Source organism: Poecilia latipinna, unplaced genomic scaffold (genome assembly GCF_001443285.1).
Source record: "Poecilia latipinna isolate Pla-1442-1.1 unplaced genomic scaffold, P_latipinna-1.0 Scaffold3571, whole genome shotgun sequence".
In the NCBI taxonomy this organism is placed as follows: domain Eukaryota; kingdom Metazoa; phylum Chordata; class Actinopteri; order Cyprinodontiformes; family Poeciliidae; genus Poecilia; species Poecilia latipinna.
Window position 1 is genome coordinate 15,055 of NW_015116187.1, and position 24,805 is coordinate 39,859.

Consider the following 24,805-nt stretch of genomic DNA (forward strand, 5'->3'; position numbering starts at 1 on the left):
CCCCAGTCTGGTTAAATCCACTCAAACGTACACTGCTTTGACCAAACCTACCTCTTTGAAGAGATTAAGCAGAATTGTTGCAATAGAGATGTAAAGTTCGGCAACAGATCTTCACCGTTAAAAAAAAACAAACTAGGATCATAATGCCCACCCTGTTATCTGAAACTTTCCTCTTTTGCTCTCTTTCGATTCATATATTATTTACTTGGAGCGATCAGCCGCTTTGCTCTGCCCTCTTTGTAGTCAGTAGGTTACTGTTAGTGCAGAGTCTCTGCTGATTGTCATCATAGCCATTGAACCCTATTGGTAACAGCATAAGTGAGATTTAAGCCTCGGTAACATGAGTGTGGAGGTGATTGATGTGAAATATGCCCTCCCTCATTGACTGGATGAACTCCATTTTCTGCTCCTAATGCAGAAATCACTCCGGGTCCCGAGCATAATGATTTACGATGAATCTGTGTCAATGTTGAACTCGGCAAACCCCACATAATCCATCTTGCAGATATACCTACCCCAATCCCACCCTACCTTGCCAGCCCACAGCCGCCCCATCCTCTCAGCCGTCACAATGGGGGGGAAAAGTAAGGAATGCGCTCTCGCTCACTTCCTCTCTCTCTCTCTCTCTCTCTCTCTCTCTCTCTCGCTCTCTACGTCTGTTACTGTTGAATCCATTACAGGCCTGATGTGTAATCACGGAGGACCTCTGTGCCCCCTCACACTGTAATTACCTGGATACAGATCCTCACTCCATCCCCAAGAGCGGCTCGAAACTCCATTAACCAGCATGCAGTGCTTTCGGCTGCTCTGTCTGGGTGGCTCTGTGGAAATTTGAAGTACGGAGGGAGAGGAAGGTTGAAAAATGTATTTAAGTGATTGGATTTTGACCTCTGATTTTTGACCTCATTTCTGAGGGAATAAATCATGGTCTGAGCAAAATCTCCACCGCAAGCCACCCGCCCTCTCACCCTCCGATATGGAAATCTTTTCAAGTACAGTACATGCAACATGACTGCACCGTGAAATCAACCCCTGTTGTCAGTCTTTGTATCCTACACAGTGACACCGCTGTTGCTGCTGACAAACATTATCCTGTGTGTGATCATGTGCGCAGTGTCGCCCTCCCCTGCCTCCCTCCCTCCCTCTCTTTCAAAATAAGTCAAAGTGGAGCTGGCTGTGTAGACACAGTAGGGTTGTCACACTGTGTCAAGTGCGCGGGTGTCAGCGTTGCATCTGTTGCAGTCACATCTCAGAAGACACGAGGAAGCGTCTCTCTGTTGACTTCATCTGTTTGTTTGGCAGCCTGCCTGATTGCTGGAGTGTGTAGTGGCGAAGAGGAGCTCCGGCTCAGTCGGCGCAAACGGCGACAAGCCTAATCCCTGCTTTGCCGGGAGAACAGAGAGTCTTCTCCCAAACAAACAACGCAACAGGCAAGCTCCCGTGACTTCCCCGCGCCATCCTGCAAAGAGGGACACTGGATCTTTGGGGCTTTTCTGGAATACATTTTGCAAATCTGAAAACATGCAATATTTTGTCACATGCTTGATATCGGGAGATTATTCACTTACCTCGCATCAAGCTATTGCAGTAACTAACTGATAACGACTCCTTACACCAGTGCAATGTAATTTTTATCCATTCTACTCTCAAGAGTTATTTTAGTTTTAGCAATATTGGAGGATTTTTAGACATGAATAGCCTATTTACAGTATTAGTACAACACTTAAATACATACTTTGGCTAGGCTACTCCAAGATCTTAAAAACCTTTAGATTGGACCATTGACCTGTTTCATGAAAAAAGTACTCCTTAGTTTCAGCAGATTTCCTCATTCTATCAAGTCCGTCAAGTAATTCAGGCCCCAATATAAGAAAGTAGATGGGCTGATGCTTATTTCCAGTAATAACTGGGTGAGAGATGGAGTGCACCAAGGATAGAGCACCAGCCAATTGCAGGACAACACATAGATACACAGGACCATTAAGCGTGCATGCAGACACAATTTTGAGAAACCACTCAACCCAATCGTCATGTTTTTGGACTGTGGGAGGAAGCTGGAAAGAACTCATGCATGCACAGGTACAACAGGAAAACTTCATACAGAAAGACCCCCAGATGGGGATTGAAACCCGGGACTTTCTTACTCGCCAAAAATCCTTAAGGTTTAAGAAATTTCATGGTAGATTACAAATGATTAATCAGTTGTCTTCATTTCGCTTTCTTACTTTAGTGTTTCCATTTGGAGGGGTGTTAAAGTAATCTTTTATTTATTTTTTTTAACCAGCAACACCACTACTGAAGAAAGGTTTTTCACAGCAGACAGTTTGGCACCTCAGTGCAACAAACACTCAGGTGTCTCTGATGTCTACATTCCATTTAGATGATTTAATGATTGCTCATGCTCGCTTGCTGTCTCAGCTGACTGCTGTCCTTGAATGAACCGAGACTTAACTTTGTCGACTGTGATAGGAAAAGTCTATCCGTCTGTGCCTTGCCGCCCAGACATGTAAACGGCCCCAAAAGCAATTAGTAACATAGTGTCGTGGCAAAAGGCCTTCAGTACACGGACAAGATAAAAAAAAATTAGATTACATAGAAAATTACCAAGCCATTTACTGAAAAAGAAGAAAACAAAAAACGGACAATATTAATGGAAACAAGTGTCATTAATGGTTCTTTCCATCAAACCAAAACACAGAAGCTCTGATGTGGGGGCACTTTCTATGAAATAAATAAAAAAGGAAAAAATAACTCAGTGAATGGTTGCATCAAGGGAAAAGAAAAACAAAAAGAGCACTCAAAGTTAATGACAACGTACAATTAACTAAAAAAAAGGGCTAAGAATACTTTCTATGAGTAATAGCAACATAAACAGCAGTCATTTTAGACCATATTTACACTTTCATATGTTGTCTTTTCTTGCTGTTCAGAGGGGTTTTTTAAAAGATAAATATTTGAATTAATTTTATAGGAAACGTTTGTCTCAGAGAGAGTTTTGTAAACATTGTAAAAAAATTTGCTAAATATACTGTATGAAAAATTTCCATCAGGCAAAATTATTTACCTTCTTTCCGTTTTTCATTTTTTTTCTCTCTCTCTCTCTCTCTCTCGCGCGCGCACACAAACACTCACATAAATTTGGGTAAACATCAACAGGGAGGGCTTTGTTTTCCTCCCTGCCGCCAAGGCGAGAGAAAGCGAGAAGAGTGAGCCTTCACGAGTTGCGCTGCTGGAATCCGGATATGATGAAAATGTTTTAGACCTGAAGTGTCCCGAGTAAACTTACCGCAGCTGCGCGCCGAAAGAGTCAACAGAGGATCATGTTTTCGACTTTTGTACGTCAAAAACCATCTGGAATATCTTGGACTACGAACGTCGAACAGTTAGAGTAGGGGTAAAACTGTCGGGTGTGAAGTTGTCTTGTTTTATTTTTCCTCCTAACGTTTTGAGGAACGAGTTGAAGGAGGGAAAGAAGGATGGGAATAAGTCACATTTGAACTCAAGTGAGAGAGTTGTCATGTTTGAAAGGTAAGTCGGACACAAACAGTAAATCTGCCATTGCTTCTTCTTTCTTTTTTTTTCTTGCTATAAAACAAAACAAAAAAAAGGCAGACCGTGAACAAATGGGCTGCTTATAAACTCTTTCAGCAAAGTTTATGTAAAGAGCGTGCGGAGGGAAATTTCCACTAAGTTTTACTGGAGCTCGACGTCACTTTTCTCGGCGTGTGAATAAGCAGTTTGAGTAACGACTTCCATAGTTTTGCTTTGTGTCTAAAAACGCTGCGCTGATTGTGAGACTTATTGCTTTTTGCAGGACTGAGGGCTGAGGAAAAGAAGGGAGGAACTACTTCTGCTGGTGGTGGTTTATAATTTTTTTTCTCCCTTCGAAGAGGACGACTGCCTCATGTCCAAGGAGACTGTCCATCCATCAGAAGGGCCGGCGGGTCCAGGACAGGGCCCACGGCAAGAGACAAGTCCCCTGCTGTTAGCGTCACACGGTAAGAGAGCACAAGACAGGCCATTAATCAGTGGCTTTAGGTGTGTATTCGGCGAATATGGGTTAATGTCAAGTACAGGGGTTCCACAGAGGTTTTGTCAGAATGGATAACTTGTATATTGTTAAGCGGTGGTGGAATAAATAAAAAGAAAAACTCCCTAAATGTATCGTGGCAATTGTTCACATGGCAGCAGTTTGGCAATGAGGCTCTCTGCCCAGAGTGGCAGGCTTGGTGGGCGGCAGCAGGAGTTGTGAAGAAAAAAATGTAAAAACTTAATCTGAGTCCGCAGAAAAGGAAAGGCCATTTTACATAATTTACAATTTGTATGTAATTGTAATGGTCCCTCTAGTTCAGTGGGAGAGACGAAATGAGTTGAAGATACGTAAATGTTTAAATGAATAGTTTTTATCTATATTTTTCATTGGCACATTTCTAATTCTCCTTCTGTATCCTAGCTTGGGATTGATGGAAACAAACTTCATTTGGGTACTCTTTTCATCATTTGATGTAAGAATAATGCAGGTTTGTCCTCTCAAAGGCTAATAAACTTTAATTTTGTGCAGAACACTGGAAGACAAAATGTTGAAAATAAAACACACTTAAAAACAATAAGTCAAAGCCACACACAACCAGAGCCATAAAGAAAGTAGATTATGAATTCTCTGTAAACAAAATTTTCATCAGAATGGAAATGATTAAGCTCAGTTTAATTTATTGTGCGATAAATTGATTAATTGCTCACTGCAACAAGATTCATTTGCAGTTTGTAATGTGGAGGAGTGAAAATCCCCTGCTGTGACAGCAGCTGAGAGGGACAGATGCATCGCGACTGATGCGCCTGTGAGTGTTTTGTGACGGGCATAGGCTCCATGACAGCTCCCACTGACTATTGAGCAGAATAAAAACAATGGTTTGAGATTAAAGTCTCCACTATTGGACAAGATCTGCATTTTTTTTAAGAGGTAACGTGACCTAAATGCTTCTTATTGATAACAGTGAAATTTCCAGCTTGGCAACACCAATAGTTATTTTCATGCTCACTCAGAGGAGGGCAAGGGCACGGAAAACTTTCTTGTGTCCGTGATATGCAGTGATAAATGTTTCTTCAGGAATTTGTTTATGAGAAGTACTTGTACTGCTCAGACTAGAGCTTTTTTTTTTTGGCCATCTTTTATCCAGACAAGCACAAAGAGTACAACGGATAAACCTTGACTGGTAGACTCTTGAAGTTTCTTGCCCAGAGCGCTATTCGTTCAAGAACAGCCACCACACATTTGTAGCTGGCAAGCTAAAATGTGTGAAAGGCATACATAGCTCATGTATTCACCAAGTTCTCCCTCTGTTTCATCCAATAAAATTCAGCTATAAATACACTTACGTATTTGGTTTCGAAACTTGCTTTTAAAAATAAAATAAACAGAAAACATGAGTGAAAGTGGCTTTGGGTTGGTATTTTCTTATACTTTCAGGCAACTTTCAGTAAAAGTCATTATCTGCGCACTAGTCTGAAAGCCTTGATAATGTTTGTGCCTGTTTTTTTTTCCTTAATAAAGTTGGAGGAAACACCCTGCTGACTATTAACAGCAACCACACAGCCAATTATAGTTTTTAATTAACTTTCCAGTTGCCCCTAAGATTATCACATGTAAAATAAGCTTACCCCCACACCCGCTTTTCATTTTTCTTCAAACAAGCAACGGACCGTTAACCGATCATTATTATGGCACGGTTTCAAAAAGAGAAAAAAAAAATAGGAAAGTAGGACAAAGTGAGCAATTGCACGGGACTGCTGGATTGTAAATGGATTCCACTTTTGTTTTTGGTGGATTTTCCCCTTCAGTGGACAGTGGGTCTGCTGGATATAGGCTGATTTTAAGTAAACTGTGATGCTTAAATACTCCAAATGATCTCAACATGCTTCCACTTCCTATATTACACCTCTGACCACTTATCCATCACAGCTCGCAAAATGGATTGTTATTGCAGTGAAGCAAAGCTATATTAGGTGTGCTCCATGGTCAAACCCTTGATTCAGTTTCACATCAAAGCAACAGTATGCAATAAACAAGCCATAATGTTAAACACAGGAAGCCAGTTTGAGAGACAGATTAAGAGTTTCTCGTATTTGTGCATGGCTATCAGGCCAGTTTATTTTTTTCTTCTTTTTTCTTGTTTTTTTGCCTGGATGCTTTTCCAATTTAGATGAATGCAGCCTTTATAGCAGTAAAAGAATCTTGGCAGGTAGAGCACACTCGGGAGCACTGGGAGAAAGAAAATGAGATCCAGAGCTCTGGCAGGGACTTTCACCTGAACCGTCCCACCATGTCGCACACGTTGCCAGGTGGTTGTTTTTGCTGGCGTGAAAAAGGAGGGCGGCCTTTTGCAACTACGGGTTACACAGCTGATATTCGGTCTGGCACAACCAACCCAAACGGGAATGTTAACGTTTGGTAGAAAAGTGTTTATAGGTAACCTTGTTTTTCGGCAATCAGGACTTCATACCCACTTTTGGGCATTAATGTGCTGTTGGTTTGCAGATTGTTTCGTAATGCTTTGAGCCGTTCACACCGTGTAACTTTATTGCATGAAAGAAATGAATCAGAAGCACAGGTTTGTTTTTGGATTTTCTCTAATCCTCACATAGATGCATACATCCCCACAAGTATTTGGTAAAAAGTCACTAATCATGCACTGTTTTGTGGTTTTTACTAGGGGTATGGCATAGTGCTGCCCCAGTTAGCCACTGTTCTTATCAGAGATAATAGATGCTTATTTAAATCAATTGGTATGTACACATAGAATCTACTCACAGAATTCACAAGTTTTCATCTATTCCAAGACCAGTGTTCATGTTTATCAGGATCATTACCTTTTATGGGTTTTTAGAAAACCCATTTGTTTCCAAGTGGGCTATTGATTTCAGGTGAGGGTTTGTCCTGCACGTGCATGGGCAGAAAACGACAAAAACAATATTGGATAGCATTGTCCTGTGTGTGCTACTTAACCTGCCTACCTTAACACAACTTCTGATAAGGAACATGTGTTACACTTTGTTCATTTGAGACAGAGAGATGAAGGTGGAAGCTAAGGGTTTAAAAGCGCATGCATGTTTTGACGACATGTTAAAATCACAGCGCTACGTAGGGCCCCAGCATAACAGCAGTGGATTGAAGATATCTTGGCGGTCTCGTCTAAACGTGAAACTTTTCACCAAGCAACATTCAAAAACACCATCGGTTTCCAGACAGTGGTCTTACGTAAACATAGTCCAAGCTATGCCAGAAAATTGTGGACTTGGATTAAAAATGGGCTCTGTACCAGGAAACAAACTCACCTCTTCTGCCATAAAGACAGATCAACTATTGAGCCAGATGGATTTTAAACCAAATATTTGTTGGGGTGTATGCATTATGCCACACTCTCTGTGTTTCACTAAATCCTTACGAGCCTCACAACGAAATAACTTCCAGGCCTATGAGGACTGTATGTAAATGTCCGACCGCCCATTTCATTTTGAACCATACTTAACATCCACTTCTTGTGACTTCCCTCCCCAGATGCTTGTGACTGTGAATCAACAGGAAGCGCGTCTTCTCCTAGGAAACAATCCGCTGAAGGACAAAGTCTCGTGACGGAGGAGAAGCCTAATTATTGCAAGCCTGTGAGGAGTAAGTCTTAATGACCCGGGAAAACTGTGGGCAAACAGCAGTACATCGTTGTGCTATTTTTTTCCTCTCTCTAAATAATAAACAATGAGGAATTTAATTGCAGAAAGTGAAAGTGATTAACATGTCGGATCAGCCTAACTTCTGCAAGTGATTTTTTATTTATTTTTTTATTCAACATTTGAAACTGCTTTAATTTTACTCAGATTTTTTTTTCTAATGCCAATATTCTCACCTTATAGGAAAAGCTATTGTTATGCTGTTCCTGTGTTAGGGTCAGTTGGCCATCTGAAATATTAGCTTCACTGTTTCCAATTACAGTAATAGCCAGATAGCAGCTCGGCCTCTTGGCAAGTGAGTATAACATGCCTGCTGTCTTATTCTGACGTTATGACCAAGACTTGGCTCAGTCGGCCATTTTTGCTTCTTTCAAATCCTCAGCCATGTGTTTTGCAAGAAGGGAAATCCAGTTTGTGGTATTGGCCGTCCTCATGTACCGATTGAGTCCTACTTGTAGTTTCTTTAACCTGGTGCCAACGTTTGCCTCTTCACAGGATGTTATTGCAGACTGGGAAAGAGTGTATTTTAGTTGAAGTAGCATCCAGGTTTGCAACATGTGGGGGGTGGGGAAATAGACTTGTCTGGTCCATCAATCATCTACCTATCATCCATAAATGATAGGTCATCCGTCCATTCCTATGTCTGTCCATCAACATCTCTAACTGTACATTAGTCCATCCAACTACCTTCTGTCAATCTGTCTGGACGTCTTCTTGTCTTCTTATATATTCGTGTGTCTCTTATGTTGGTCTGTTGTATGCTCACCTTTTCTTCCGTCCGTCCATCAACAAACTGCTTGTCAATCATCCGTCAACCGTGCAGCCAACAGCTCGACAGTTTCGCCGCTTGTCCGGTGTAAATTCAGGGTGAACTTTTAATTACATGATTCAGAAATGGACAAAACTGGAACGCGTCAGACCTTTAATTGAGTAAAGGTTTGTGAACTTCTGGAGGCATCTTCCTAGTTAGAATCAACAAGTCTCCAATAATAAAAACCTTTCAACCGTTGCTACTGCGTACTTTGTGGCATTTCTTCTGGTTCAGGCTGGAAACTTTCTCGTGACTCTGATCTAATCATATTGTTTTATGCAAATGTAGAGCACAGCAAGGCTCTGCTAAACAGCAATTTGCCATTGATTTAGAAGCAATTCTAATTAAACCTAGTTGCACAGTAATTCCACTCCTTACAAAGATATAGATTGCAGGTCACAGAGTGAAACGCGACTAAAAGGCTTTGTGTATGCGTGCTTCATTGTTCCTGAGAGGAGTGAGATGTGACAACATGGGCTAATGGCAGCTGATTGCTGCTGTAATAAGGATCGTGTTTTCATTTAACACCATTCTTGACTACAGGTCTCTTTTGTTTCACAGTTGTTAACTTTTCCAGAGTGCCCTTTTCCTCCTTCTCCTTTCTTTTTTTTCCTGTTTATTAAACTTAGTGACTTAGCTGTAGCTTATTTACCAGAGGAGGGGAAAAAAATTAAAAAATAAAATAAAATGATTTGTTTTTAAGTCATCAAAGTGATGTAATGAAGTTCAAGTTTACTTTTAAGGCTTGGATATCACTTTTGACTTGGAATTGATTTTACCCCTTTAAGTTGATAATCCATTTTAGCCGAGTTAACTTAGCTTATTTATATCACAGAGTCCCATGGGCTCACTGTAGTTTAGCTGTGTTCGGGGGTGCTGCGCTTGCTGCTAGGGGTAATTGAGAGCCCTCTCCACTGCAGAAACAGGAAATCAATAAGAAATCATCTGCCTGCCTACATCTGAGCCTTTGCGCTTTTCTTTTCCCCCCGGCTGTCTGATTTAGAACTTGTGTACTGTATCTGGACAATAAGTTTTCTCTACAAGAGGAAGCCCATTATGCTGTTTTGATAACAACAGCGATCCCATTTCAGCTTCAATAACACTGTTTTGACAGGTCGGCCATTACATCAGCTGGGTCGGTCCTCTTGAAGCGAGTTCCTGAAATAGGCCAGCGGTTGCATAATTCCCAACAGGGCACCCGTAGGACACAGGGTGCAATCGCAGGAATTTGTAGTGAACAGTGATCGGACACAGATGTAAAATAAGCTAAGCTATTTGAAATGAGAAGGATATTACAAAGTCTGAAATTTGTCTGTCTGGAAAAAAGGAAAAGGGAATTTAATTTTTTTTTTCTATACTTTCGTACTTCTTCCATTGTCTTAAAGATCCTTACATTCGTCTAATCCCGCTGAATTCTTCCTCGCTTCCTCCTACCCATAATCCATCCATTCACACATTTGTTAATATGTGATTTTTAATAGTTTCCCTATTTATTGCCCGATTACTTTCCAAATACTTACTTTCCTTATGCTTTCTGCCATACATTCATATGGAATTTTTGTAACCAGAAGAACTACAAAGTATCTCTACTTTAAAATTGTCTAAAAGGTGCTGAGGACTCTCGGTGTTAGAAAAGTATAAACTTTTCCCATTAAAAAAAAAAAAAAAAAAAATCTATGACCCCTGGATGGTTTTGTGTCTGAGAGCCCTGTGGTTTGTTAGACAGCAGTGTTCGCTGCCTTTCTCAGAGAATCGTCCGTCAGTAGATCTGCCATCCAGGGTGAGGTGGGAGAATTCCTGTGGGAAGAGAGACATTCTTCAACGAACCGTTCTGCTCTTACGGCTGATATCTCTGCAAACAGTGCCTCTCCAGCCACCGCCTCGGAATAAATCACTACCACCTCGCAGCGGGTTTTAGGAGTTTAATCATCATGTAATTCACCGGATTGCAAATAGTTTTTTTTTTTTTTATTCTTCTTTGGTTGATAAAGACGACCTTACTAGCCTGTGTGGTTTTTTTTTTAAATTTTTTATCTTAGTGTAACTTTAGTAAGAAAGTAAGGTCAAATAGCACGACTCTACTTTCGAAATAAAGGCTTTAATTCTGGCCTTTGTGTGAATCTTACGTTTGCCACACGTTTGAGTTTATTACCTTTTAAGAAGAGTTGACCTTTTTGAAATGAACTTTGTGACCCTCCACACCCCTCGCATAATAGATGCAGAACGGATTTAATCGGACAGGACTGCACAATTTTACTCGACTTTGTAAGTGCAAACGCTGGACACGTGAGATGTTTATCCGGTGTTGATTCAAACACCGCAATCACCCCCTGCGTTACCTTATGCGCCTTTCAAAGAGCCTGGGGCACTTTGAGACTTTTAACCTCATGTCAGTTTGCTTTTCTTTGAGTCTTTATGCCAGTTATTAGAGCTCTGTGCTGATTGTTGTTTTGCAAGATTCATATCTTTATTGTAATCCCTGGAGCCCTGTCTTTGCAGAAAAACTGCCTCCAAAGCATAGGCCTATTATAAACTGCACCGTAATTTTCAAGTGATTACTTACCAGTGGGTCATGGAATCAAAAACTGTATAAATAGGGTGAAATGCTAGTGCAGGGGTTGATTAAAACGGTCATTGTAATTCTACCTCTATTGTAATTATTTTCTCATTGTCTTGCTGCAGATAGATTTCATATGGGAAATTTCAAGTGTGTTAATTAGCATATTTTACTCAAAGTGCCCAAGACTGTTCACCATTTTTTTTTCTTTAAGATATCCAAAGTAGTTGAGCCAATTGATTAGATATGCATACCTCAATTCCTAATTATTTAAGTGCACATTAAATAAGAGGGTACACATATAGATTTTAATCACTAGAGTCTTTTTCTGTTTTCCTTACTGTTGAAGACCATGTCTCTCATTTCGATTCAAATTGAATGATGGTCGTGGGTCTTAATATGCTGTAAACTTCTAGGAACACTCAAACTTTAGTGTATATAATTTAATAGATGAACACAAAGTGCAGTGTATTTGCAAATACAAGCCTGAAAGGTGTGGTCTGCATTTGCATTCACCCCTAATGAGTCCAGTTGCGATTAAATTAGAGAGTATCTAGAATGCGAGAATTTTTGCCAATATTTGCCATATATCTCAAGCATGTTCAAGGGTTGCTATCGATTTTGTTTAATTTAGGTTTGGACTTTGACTGGACTCTTCTAACATGATTTTGTTGATCTAATCCACGCTTTTGTATCTCCGGCTGCATGTTCAGGCTGTTTGTCCTGCTGGACAGTAAACTCCTGGCCCTGTCTCAAGTCTTGTGCAGGTTCACTTACATTACCATCCTTGTATTATGTTCCAGTCTTCAGTCAGAGGTTTCGTCAATTCCCGCTGTAATCCGGACTGCTGCAGGATATCCTTCCTGCCCAGATCTGCTCTTTGAAGAAGCTTAGTTTCATTTACTAAAACGTATTCTTCTCAGTGGGTGTGATGTGTTCAGTGTGTGATAACTGTAATCCACCACACATTCCAGTTCGCATTCAATTAAAAATTATAGTTTATATCTCACATGGCCAGCGAATGTTCTTGTTGTGCTCCGGCAAACTGGAAAATAGCATTCTGATTTTCTCTTAAGAGCAAAAACACACAGATGCTACACAGGTGGTACAAATTAGGTGCTTTTTTTTTGCATGTAATTGTTTGTATTAGTTTGTATTTGATTGTGGTTAAGTAATGCAGGACAAAAAAAATGCCTGTAAAACATTCAAAGTTTTTTTTATTTGTAAAAATGTTAAAGTTCAACTTCGCAGTGATGCATTTGAATGTTTTTTTTAGGTCTTGAAAGCCCAATGAATAGTTCACAGTATGTGATTGGAATGTGACAGGCAAAGGTGATGTCGCTGTATGTTTGGAGAACTTCAGCAAGTTCCCAGATTTCAGATTTTTATTTTATTTTTTTCATATAAATTAATAAAAAATTGCAGGCGTAAAGCACAGGTTGTCAACTGCCAAAACAATGATGGTGTCATTGCCTTTCACAACCCACTCGTACATGGGGGTTGGTGTCTAAAAAAAAAAAAAATCAACTAGTTGAAATGACAGCAGCACACGGGGTATTACTAGGCCCCTAACAGGATTTTGGCTCCAACATTAAGGTTAAAACCCTTTTCTATTATGAGATCTCTGCTGATGTCGCCCCACTAGCCCCGAACCCCCCGAGCTTCCAACTCCGTGGCCCCTCCGTGTTTGTAGGTTCAGCGCCTCTCTGTTAGGTCATTCGGAGCGCCCCTCCTCCCAACCCTTCCACCCCGAGCAGTGAAGGGTGACCAGGGACCACGGGCTGGCCGCCGTCCAGACACACAGAGCCACAGCTGACACTGCCACCACTGCCGCCCGCCCCCGTTTTCTCTTTCAGGCTAGAGCTAAAATCAATACAGGCGTCTCTGTGTTTTAAAAGCCACTCAGAGGCAGACGAACACCTCTGTCCCAAAGGCTGATCTCTCAGCTTAAGGTCTTGATTGGCATCTCTAAGACAGGAGGCACTGACCCACAGCTGTCCCATTAGCAGCGGGTTAATGCTGAGATTGATACAGAGCAAATAAAGGAACTGGGTGTGGGGGTATTTTCATAGACTGCCTAACCCCTTTCTGACCCAGAGAAGGACCTCTGTGGTATATTTGCGCCCACTTCTGACTTTCCGAATACAGTGTTTTTTTAATGTTTTGTTCTTTTTGACCCCTGTGTGCATATAGCACAGTGTGAGACCCGCCTTCCGTTGAATTTAAAAGAAAGAAAAAAAAAAAGAAAACGGCAAGTTTCCCCTCCCTGGAGGGAGAATTTGAAGCTGTGTGGAAAAACTGAGTCACAGATGTAGCTGAAATTGAAAATATAGCCCTCTGTTTTCTTTCCTTCCTTTTCCCCTCATTCTCCCTTGCTCCCGAGTTTTGTTTTAAGTCATCAGAGAAGAGAGGGTGGAGCACGACTTTTGGCGTATGAAGCCTGGCAGCAACCTCAGGCCTGCTCTGAGTCACGTCATAACTGATCTTTTTAAAAATTGCGGTAGTTGGCCGTTTAAGGTCTAAATCAAAGAAATATGTGCAGATCTGTAAAGAAAAACAAAATAAAAATACTTTAAAACTTAATTGCTTAAATTTACCTAAGAATTAGTAGAACAAGCGTAGCATTGGGATTCTGTGTGATTCTGCATGCGTGAGGTTTATGGAAAATAATTCATTTTTAAAAAATTAGCTTCTGTAAACACACATTTGTGAGTCTTGCCACAGATTTTTCCAAAGGCCTGGATTACAGATTTGGAATGGATCTGCACAAGAGGTGCACCACAATTGATATAATACTGCATTGTGGTGACGATGTTTAGTAGCCATGTGTTTCTTTCAAACTTTCAACTTATTGGCCAAAATCAGTAATGAAAGCAAGTGAACAGCCAATAAAGCCCGGTATGTTTATCAGCTGTGTGTGTGTCCCTACGCCCTCTGAAGCATCCCTGATTTACTCTGTAAGCAACCTTAACTCAAACACAAAGTTTATCATTTTAAAACAACAGAGAATGCTACTTAAATCTTGGGGTGATGTTCATGCGATCGAGTATATTTTGCAAAAAAACTTTTATTTCATCAGGAATTGGTGATTTTCATATTTTCTCCGTTTTTGTTTTAGCGACTGGATTTCGCGTGACACGTCACAAATACTTTTCATACTTGTCAGATTTCTATTTGCAAAAACTTTTAGGAGGTGCATTATTTTCCCAATTATGTGCTTAGTTTGCTTTTTTTTTAACGTTAAATCCAGACAAATTGTGATGAGATGAGTGAAGAGGGAATGAATGCTGTGTGTATATTCTGCTTTGTGTTGCATATTCAGGACTCAAATTACCGACGTGCCAAATTTCACACAGCAGCGAAGAACAGAGACGTCAGTAACGGCAGATTTCGCAGGATCTGGCGTATAAATCACCTTCCCTTGACAAATTTAAAATGAAAGACGGCATTTCAGTGGGCGATTTGGTTATTTTAGATAGCAGTCAAACATATTAATCTTGGGAGAATGTTCCATTTTTGAAATCAAAGGATAATTGATGATACCCCACCCCAGCCCAGTACGATAGCCCGTTCCACCCCTTTCCCAGCATGCACACCTTACCACTTGTGCTGAGAGGTTCATTTCGCCAAATCAAGCTCTCGTCTTTCAAGATGCCTTTGCTGCCGTTAAATGTAATTAAGCAGAACAAGGTCCGAGGGGGTTATTTTTTCCACTTAATCAGCAGCAAAATTTGAAATTAGTAAATCCCTGACACGCTTTCTCTCTTTGTGTTGGGTAGAGGCGACAGCTGCGGTACAAGCAAAGGAAGTGTCACTTCCCCCCAGTGTGTCATACAAGTCAAATATAAGTGAGCGTTCTAGAGAACTAAAACAGCTAAAGGATGTGAGTCTGTGGCTATTTAAAATCAGTTAAGCCGTTTGTCGGAGTGACCCGGAGCGGCAGAAAAATGTGGAAGAAGGTGATGTTTCCTGTTCAAATGAGATGCGAAGCAATATGATCGGCCTTGACAGGTGAAGACGGTTAATAGAGTTCTGTGACTGGCCACCGCACACACCCAGCATGTCATTTCTGCTGATGAGGATCCAATATCAGAGCAGGTAATTTAGCTTTCTTCAGCAATCATCATCGTCTGAACACCATCATTTTATCTAGAATAAATACAAAACATTGTCTGCCTGTAAATGAACTGACAGGGCCAGGATTGCTGGTTGATGGCCGGAATCATTTTTTTTTTTTTTTTTTTTTTTGAATGTCTATTGGAACAAGTGACATTTCTGTTAACCCGTGTCAGGTCGCCAACCGGTTTGTGTGACCGCTGTAGATGAGAGTTCTTGTTGGAGATCCATACCTTGCTATCTAATTTTTCTATTTAATGTCACCTTTACAGCATACATTTCACATCTAATATTAATAAGAGCTTTTTGTTTTTCTTTTTTTTTAAATTTTTTTAAGAAATGCACTGTTTATTGGACCATGTTCGTTTTTTAGATTTGAATTACGGCAATATCCCTTTAAGAGCTATATCATCATTCATAACAAGTATCATTAACATTTAAAAATCTTTTTATTTATTTTGTACATTTAAGTTTGACCAACCAATTTTTAGACTCTGACCTAATCAGATTTTTATTCTTTGTTACTAAGGACTAGAACATGTAAAGAAATGAAGAGAAACACAAAGTTATTCCAGTTCAGACCTCAAAACATTTGCAGATTTTTCTTTTAATGCTTTTGTTGGTTTTACTCAATGTGTTTTATAGACCAAAAATGGTGGAAAGATCTTACTCTGGAAACATTTAATAAATGCAAATAATTTTTATCTGCCCTGTGATGGATTGACAACCAGTCCAGAGTGCCTGGTGACTACTGGAGCTTGTCACCACTATCCCTCGACTTTATATCTTAAATTATAAACATGTCTGTGATTCGTTTTCTCTAACTCGGTGCCAACAAAAGAGGATAATTGTAACAAGAACACATGGGGAGTTGTACTATTTGTCTTCTTGTTCAAATGGAGAAAACAGCTGAGTCAAAGAAAAATTGCCAGTTTTTTTGTGACCTTCTCTTTGGAAAATCCATCATCTGTTCGAGTTGCCTTTTTACATCTTTTGGTTCCTCTGATTGGGTTTTTTTTATGTATCGTGTCTAACTTTAGCTCGTTCTTCTCCAATGAAAACAACTCTAGACTGAAACAAAAGTGATATGGTGCCTTTAAAAAAAACAAAACATTTTATGTAGGTTAAAACTGATTCAAAGATATAGTCAGATTTTTAAGGAATTGGCCAATCTTAAAAAGAGGGGGGAAAACATCTGCCTATTCCTTTCGCATTCCAAGCAGTCGGTGCATCTGTGCTTTCAGATTTTATGGGATGCTTAAACGTTGTTCCACATATTAAGTTTTTTGTAGCCCATTCCTTTCAAAACCTCCTCTTTTTTTTTTTCCAAAATAAAGAAAGTCCTTGTCTTAGAGTTTAGAAGGTCAGACAGTAAACGAGGCTTTGATACGCCCAAGGAAAATTACAATCAGAGCCCTTTTGTAATAACATTCATTGCACTATTTTCCTCTCTCTACGTGTCCCCCTCCGCTCTCTCTGCTGCGTAATTCCCTTGGTTTTGCGTCTATAAATACGACTGGGGAAGATGTATAATTTCTAATGAGAAAATGTATCCCTTTGGATTGAAAGCAGGGGTTTTTCCACACCGCTGTTTGTTAGGAGGAGAGATGATACCTCAGGCTGTTTTGGCAGCGAGCGGAGGCGGGGGTGGCAGTCGGTGGTAAGAGGAGTCTGACTAGGTCATTGCACATTTGCAAATTAGCATTTCAATCATGCAGGTACGCGGACCATTCAGGCAGAAAATATACATGTTTTTCTAATACGTTGGCATAAAAAGATAAACAAGGCGCAGGGGCCTGCCTGTGTGGCTCCTAACTAACAGTAAAGGCAATCGCATATTCTATTCAGTGTAAACTCACAAAACTCGCTGCGTTGTGTAATAACGGCCATTAGGAGATGACTACAAGATCTGGATTGGGGTGTTTTATTTGGAGGGACTGATGTGACATTTGAATAACTGTATGCTGTCTATGATGGGCATTCTAATAAGCCTGAGCAAACACCTTTCGCCCGTTTCTCCCCGTCTCGGGGGCATTAATATTAAAAAGGACCAAGCTTTAGAACTGCGGTTCCACTGTGATTGTTCAATCTGCTCCACGCCTTTACCTGCGACTCCTCATGCAGCGCTGTGCAAATGAGAATCTCCATACCGCCCTGTTTGACCTTTTGTGCTCTATTTTCATGCGCCCAACTATTTTAGAATGCTTGTTTATACAGCTTTGTTTCAATTGACATGTATGCGTGCGTACATGTATGCATATTTCACCTTGATGGGTGTGTGTATGTGTGTGTGAGGGCCTCCTCCTCTCTCTCTCTCTCTCTCTCTCTCTCTCTTTCCCTTTTTCTCTCTCCCTCTCTCTCTTTCTTTTTGGTGCAGTTTCCAGCTCCCTCCTGTAGGACCTATTTTTCTGTGCCAAAAACGAGGTGTTTATACAGAATACTCGGTTTTACATACAACGCGATCCACCCCCCTCCACCCCTGCACTCCCGTTCTCTTCAGGCACTCCGCCGTGTGGTCCCTGTGTGGCACAGCCACTGAAGACTCTGGGACAAATAGCAATTATATTTGTGTGTTCTTCATGAATCCATCAAGCGCTGGCCTTTTAAAAATGCTCCCCAGATATTTGAGGCTGTCAGCTACTAGTAGCTGGGACCAAATTGGGATGCTGCTTAGACAGTCAAGAACCACTCAGCCCCTAGTTTCCCCTGTGATGTGTGCGACAGCGTGTGTAGGGGAATACCATGTTTTATTCAACTACAAACGTACACCCTCAACAGTTGTTGATGTGCTGGAAATAGGGCAGTTACAAGTCCAATTTGAAGCTTGCGTGTGTGTACGTTGCGTGCGGATGTCCAGCTCTTCCTCCAAAACATGTTGTTCCGGTGCCTGCGGTTGGGCTGTGTTCATTCAATCATTTCAGGACTCTCTATTGCTTTCTTAGAAGATTGTTGGACTTATGTTTTTTTTTTTATTAAACTTGCAGGGATTTGTAAGTTTCACATCTTTGTATTGGCTGTCGTAGGAATAATGTAAAACTGTTGATAACCAGGGTGTATTATTGCAGGCCCTAATGAAAATTTCAAAAAGTAACTTTAAAGTATCTTTAGATGAAATATCAGACCATATTATTTTAAAAAAATATTACCACAAAATGGAATTAGTAGAAACTGAGTCCCAAGAGTTTTGGTATTTCAGACTCATTGAGGCTTTGTGCCTCATTTATAACCCCAAAAGTTACGAAAACTTTGAACATGTTAAAACTGTAATATCTAAATGACAAAAATGCTGTATTAAATGAGTTATTTGAATAGCAAAAATATGGCATCAATAATGTCAAATACTGTTTTTTGGGATTGTATTTTTCACAGAATGAATGTTCTCTGAAATATTATCAATGTTACTAATGTACTAAAATAACGACAATATGGTTTTGTCAGTCAGGAACAAACAAAAGTGTAAAATGTAATTTCTGCTTTAGTTTCCCAATACTGGACTAAAGTGCACAGTGAAAAGTTTTAATGGAATCCAATTCTACAGTTTTTCCTCATTCCTGCTTTTTCTCATTATCTCTTCATTTGTCTCCTGGTGACTGTACGAGTCTGTCATTGCCATCTTTGACAGTATGATCATTATTATGATCAATGATTATGAATATTGCTCCATTGTGTCCATTAATCTCAGTCTCCATTTTCAGCAGGTTAAAAATAAAAGACTGCCACTGTGTGATTACTGTCCAAACCGAGGACCTGCTACCGAATAGCAGAACTCCGCTGAGTTTAGCCACTTCTGTGGAGCTCTGCACTGTATCTGAAACCCGACTAACCGCTTATGTACTCTAATTTTTACTTGGTGGTTTCTTAATAAGTATTTATATGTAGGCAAATTGGAAGGTTGACTTCCTGCAAAGGGAAGGCAATTATGCCTCCCAGTCTTCTTTGGCTGTTTTTATGCATCGACGTGGGTTTGAATGTGAGAGTCCATGCGGCTGCTTCACTTAAGCTAAATAACGTGAAATGGCTGTTATTAAGCTTATTATGGCACTACACAAATTGGATAAGAAACTGCTTTGATATAGAGATGAGTTTGTTACGTTTTATTCAATACATAAAGCTTTGATATTACCTTTTCGGTGTCATTGTATCTGGTGTACGGGGGTTTAGTGCCATATGTGTAAAATAACAGAGACTGATCTTTAAAGACGTGGGTTTATTTAATGTGCAGAAGTCTTTAGCCATCACTCATCTTGTTGAATTTTGCAAATTTGAAGTAAATTATGTGCTAAACTGTGTTAATGAAATGTGTGAAATGGTTTACCATCCATCCATTGCTATATGTTTATCTGAGTTCGGGGCACGGAGTTACCGGGTCCAGTAGGGAGAACTCTGGTGGCTCTATTCCCAACGACACTCAGTTCTGGCTGGATGCTGAAATCCACCTCAACTGTCCTAAAATACAGTCCCTGCGATGCAGTGACTGTATTCCACTGGCTATGTAAAACCAATGTAAAACGATGTTGTATGTAATATTTACTTTAGATATTTTGAGATCACAAATGAATGCAAAAATACCAATGAAGCTCATGTTACATTTAGTCATAATTTTCAACTGCATGTGCAAAATCTTCGGGTAGTTTGATAGTTCTTTAAAAGTCTGGAAAGGTCTGAGCTCCTAATCATAATAAAGAAACAAAAAGGGAGAGGAAAAAAAAGGACAACAAAGTTGATATTTGACAGGAATAAAACGGTCTTTGTAATTTGTTCCAGCAAAGGGATTCCAATTAGATTTTATTGCATGTAAACCCAAATACAATAGGAAAAAAAAAAAAACAATCGGCAATATCACCCATAAAATTATACTTTGATTTTTTTTTTTTTTTCTATGAGCCTTCGAGCTCATAGATGTGTTTTGTTTCTTTGCAACAAAACACATAAATTCAGATGGGCCGCTAGTTTATTCCTCGATATATAAATAAAAAAATATCCCTCCGTCAGCTCCCGAAGCTACGCAAACTGTGATAACACTGCTATTGCACACTGTGCTGACACTGATAAACAAGACCAAAATTGACTACACAAGTGGGGGGGAGGAAAAGGAAAGTTACACTTATTAAAAATGTGTGAAAGGCAGCAACAGATGTACCCTCTTGCGATTATCCTTGTTAGGAATGATTCAGTCGCTCCATACGTTGTCATGGACGGGGTTCTTTTGGCTTTTTTGTCTTTCAGAGATGGAAAAAAATCCAACAACCTGGCCTTTAAATCACTGCATAATGAATTCCGTGGTATGCCACGCAGTTGTCTAATTCAAATTGCATGGAATCCTGATCCCCAAAGTCTGTATTTGTTTATTAAAGCAGCACGCAGACGCCTGCATGAGGAGAAGGCGAAAGCCCAGAGTGCGTATTTAATTGCTTTGTTTTACATCCACATTCACGTCCGGCCTCTCCCAGGGTGATGTGTTGTTAAAAACTGCAAGGCCCCCATTCCCACACTCCTGCTCTCTTGTTAACTGTAATTGCACTTGTTGGTGAGCTGACAGAAAGAAAATAAAGATGGAAACAAATTACCAGCATCGCATTAACATCCATGTGTGCATCCACTTAGGAAAATGTATGTTTTTGGTTTTTTTGTTGTTGTTTTTTTGCGGGGGAACATATGGAGGCTTGCAAAGGTTTCTGTTACAACAGCTGGTAAATGTGACAGAATATAAAGCTTAGCTGCAACGATGCCATATAGACAATGCATATAAGGTCTAAAATAAGTAAGGGTTCACTCAGAGAAACTTAAAAAAAAAAAGAAAAAAAAAAAAGAGATGAATAATTCAGAAAATCTGGCAGCGTGTGCACATGTACCGGAGCTCTGATGTGCAGGGAAGCTAAAGCAGGAGTTAACTCCCAGTAGAGCTGAATGTGCAAGGTGTTCCTCTCAGTGAAATGCCACCTCCTTTTTCCTCACTCGCATCCTTCCTTTCCCTTCTTATCAGACAGGTTGCTGTCTCTTGGCTTTCTGCGACTGTCACACACGCACTTAGAAAGTCTGGTTGAGGCCATCTCCAAGCTTTCAGAGGAGAGAAGATCATTACTGTTGCAGACAGCAGCCATTTTACAAATTTGTACACTATCACAGGGCTGCCTTTCCTCTTTTTTTTTTTTTTTTTTTTACTCTAATAATCTCTCCGTCTCACGCCGACCTAACTCACCAAGGAGCTGCTGCCACAAATGTGTTTGACTACACAGGTGGCTTTCATGATTCTTTCACATGTGAAGTTGTACGTTTCTGCTCTTCGCTCGCTTTTTTGGGTTTGAAATATTAGTCACACGACTGACATTATCTTGTTAAGAGTGGCGGCAGATAAAGTGCAAGACGCAAGGAGGGCTGAAAGTTTAAGAATTTCCTAAATAGTTTAAGTTCCAGTTTATTTTTTTTTTTAATTGACAGTACCTATTAATGAATATTGACATGTTAATATATGAAAATATAGCCATCAGTTTTCCTAAGTGGCATTGCACATTATTGCTTTAAGTTATTGCTTTAAGATGCCCAACAAAAGTTTGAGCCATAGAAACAACAAAATGCCTCTATAAAATCAAGAAACATGTTATTATAATTCTATTATTGAATGTGCCTTGCTGATGACTCTCTACTTTCCTTCAGTGAATTGTGATTCACCATCCAACATGTTGTGCAGCTCTGTTGAAGACAACAAAGAGCTCAAAATGACATCCTGTCCCTTTATTTTCAACAGCTCAGCCGCGGTCCGAGTCTGACCTGAAGCCAGCGCCTTCTGAGGAGGCGGAGCGAGAGACTGCCAAGGACCAAAATGGCTTTCCCCACAACAGCTCCGGCACGCCCACAGCATCCAACGCCAACGGAATCCACTCCGGCATCGGCAGCCCTGAGGGCACGAGGACGTGCACCTGCGGCGCCGGCGTCGGGGCTAGCGCGGCGGGCAGGTCGGGCCCCGGGCACGCGCCGGCGACAGCCATGCCACAGACAGAGCAGCCCAGGAGGCAGCCGTCCATGCCCGTGTCTCACAGGGTGCAGAGGAAGCTGAAGTCCAGCTTGTCGGTCAACAGTGACAGCAGCAGACGGAGCAAAGGCAGCTCCACGGGCTCGCAGAAACCTCCTTTACCAGAGGGTTAGTAATCGGCACACAATGTTGGCAATTAAAGATTAAAACGCAGTACTAATTCGAACTAACTTTTCTGACTCCTAATTATATAATTCTGTCTCTTCATCTCAGCTTGTGTCGACCCTAATATCATTCTAACTTTGTTAGCAAAGCTTCGAGCAGCAGGATTTAGTCAGGGATGGTAAAGGCAATTTAGACACTAATGATGAAAATCGACCTTATGGCCTGGTTAAACCGTTGGTGTCATTTGGTGTCCAGTTTCTCACCCAATATGCCACCAAAATGATCATAATATTTATCTGAAATTTTGGGGAGAAAATAAAGTTTTCTAATTCTAAGTTTATTGATTTTTACTTGATGGCAGCAGTTCAGAAAGTTTATGAAGAAAGTATCGACCACATCCTGGTCTTGTTTGCATAAAATCAACATCCATTTTTCTTCATGTAGGAAAATACAAGCCTCCTGACTTACCAGAGTTCCACAAAAGAACAGATGAGCGAAACCAAAATGGCGGGAAGCTTGGGGCATTTTCTCGGACGGCTCGTGAAGTAATACCCCCATCAGCTATCGATAATAAATTCTTACCTTCTCTCACCTTTTAATGATGAAGGTGCCTGACCTCTCGTATTTATCACTCCCGTCAACCAAATGACATCTTATCTCTCTCCCGTGGCTTTTATTTGCCTTAACAATAAGTCAGAGGGTGCGTTGGGCGTGCGGGGAAGCCATCACTTTTGTCAGGTGAGAGGCTGAGGTGAGTCCGGTAATGAAGGTGGCTGCCCGGTCCTCTTCCGTCGGGAAGATAGGTGCGAGCGTCTAACGAGGCCTGAGAGCACGGGGTGCCTATTATAAGTCGTGACCAACCTTCTTCAGGCCCCTCACACCTCTCTGGGCCCTTTTTGGCTCTCCCCACATCCCATCAGCAACACCTTGGCCCTCATTAGCAGGGCCCCGTTGCTCCCCTCTTCAATCTATTGCATTTGGTGGCTGTGTGTTCTCCGCCGCTTCAGTACGCTTCCCAAGGGATAAGCATATTTTGCTGTTTATTTGACTTATTTACAGGTCTATTTCAGTAAATTGCGTTTAGATCTTACAGCTAAAGAAAACCCACGATTCAGTTTCAGAAAATCTGAATATTACTTATTCATGCATAAAAGAAACGATTTTAGTAGAGAAATGTTATTACTCAAGTCACTGATACCCTCCACAAAGATGGTAAATCACAAGTGGTCTCTACTGCATAAACTGCATGTTTTGAAAACGGAATCTAACTATATTAACAGATAATTAGGTGGAAGGAAAAATGTGGTTGAAAAAGCCCCACATGCAAGGATAATGGCAGCCTTGAGGATTGTGAAGCAAAGTCCATTCATGAGCTTAGGAGGACATTTACAAGGCTTGTTCAGAATGTCCAGAACCACTGCAGATGTATCCACGACAACAGCTGCAACTGTTGGATCGAGGTCACTGCATCTGGAGGAACAGTGGAGAGGCTTAGCATACGAGTCGCCTGTGGTCCAGTGTGAAGTTTCCACAGAGTTTAGTTGGGGTGTCAGGCTATCTGCTGCTGTTGGTCCACTGCAGATTATCAGATCCAAAGCAAGTCCAACCATCTATCAAGAAATCTGCTGCTGACAGGACTTGTTGAGATGCCGAATTCATTTTCCAGCAGCACTCGGCACCTGCTCACACTACCAAAAGTACCAGTACCTGGTTCTAATGACCAGGAAGTGATTGTGTTCACTGGACCAAACAATGCAAGAATGCTGAAGGTTGTCATCAAAGCAGCACATCAGCAGAGCTGATGGTACAGTGGTACAATAATTTATGCAAGTAGCCCTAGCCAAGAGTTGAGTACATAGATCTACTTTTCTTCCTTTTTTCTACCACCCTTTTACCTTGGTTTCAACTTTCCAGATTGTTGAAAATACTTGCGTACTGCCCTTGGAGCTTTATTGCCTTACCTCTCCATGGCTTGTATCAGTGACTCAAATCAGCAGCCTTCCCCAGGATTGTGTATGTTGTAACTTTGTATTTTCGTATTCAAATTGTTTATTGATCACATTATGCTCTATTTGAAGATTCTGGAAACAGATTTTTTTTTTTCTTGGAGGGGGGCTGAACTATCTGTAAGCCTTAACCATCTAATTTAATCTACATAAATGCTTGAAATATATCCCTTTGTGGCTCCAAGTTTAAATTAAATATAAACTGTAATCTGATAAAAATAATTTTTAAAAAAGTCTGTGATTGGAAGATAATTTTAAATTGGGGCTGTCAGATCTTTATTCGATGCATCAGAGCAGAACCAAAAACAAAGGCCGTACCCTCATCCTCAATTCTTCTCAAGTTTAGATAAAATGCAACCACCAGATATGGTCTCAATGTGTCATGTTTTCCACGTCTTAATTGGTGGCAAAAAAAAACAAAGTAGAGGAAGCGCAGGGAAAAAAAAAAAGCACTAAAC

At 40.6% G+C, this 24,805-nt stretch overlaps 1 protein-coding gene across 2 annotated transcripts; it reads left to right on the forward strand.

Annotated features, from left to right (window-relative positions):
* Window positions 1–3,068: 3,068 nt before the first annotated feature.
* On the forward strand, window positions 3,069–24,287 carry LOC106941256 (uncharacterized). Of its 2 annotated transcripts, none has more exons than XM_015024210.1 (4): window positions 3,069–3,528; window positions 3,891–3,998; window positions 7,556–7,666; window positions 21,952–24,287. In XM_015024210.1, exons 2-4 carry the CDS (start codon window positions 3,905–3,907, stop codon window positions 22,347–22,349), a joined length of 603 nt encoding a protein of 200 aa, XP_014879696.1. In that variant the 5' UTR covers window positions 3,069–3,528; window positions 3,891–3,904; the 3' UTR covers window positions 22,350–24,287. The 2 variants fall into 2 exon arrangements, with proteins under 2 accessions (XP_014879696.1, XP_014879695.1); XM_015024209.1 differs by having other exon boundaries at window positions 3,098–3,528; window positions 3,815–3,998.
* Window positions 24,288–24,805: the final 518 nt, after the last annotated feature.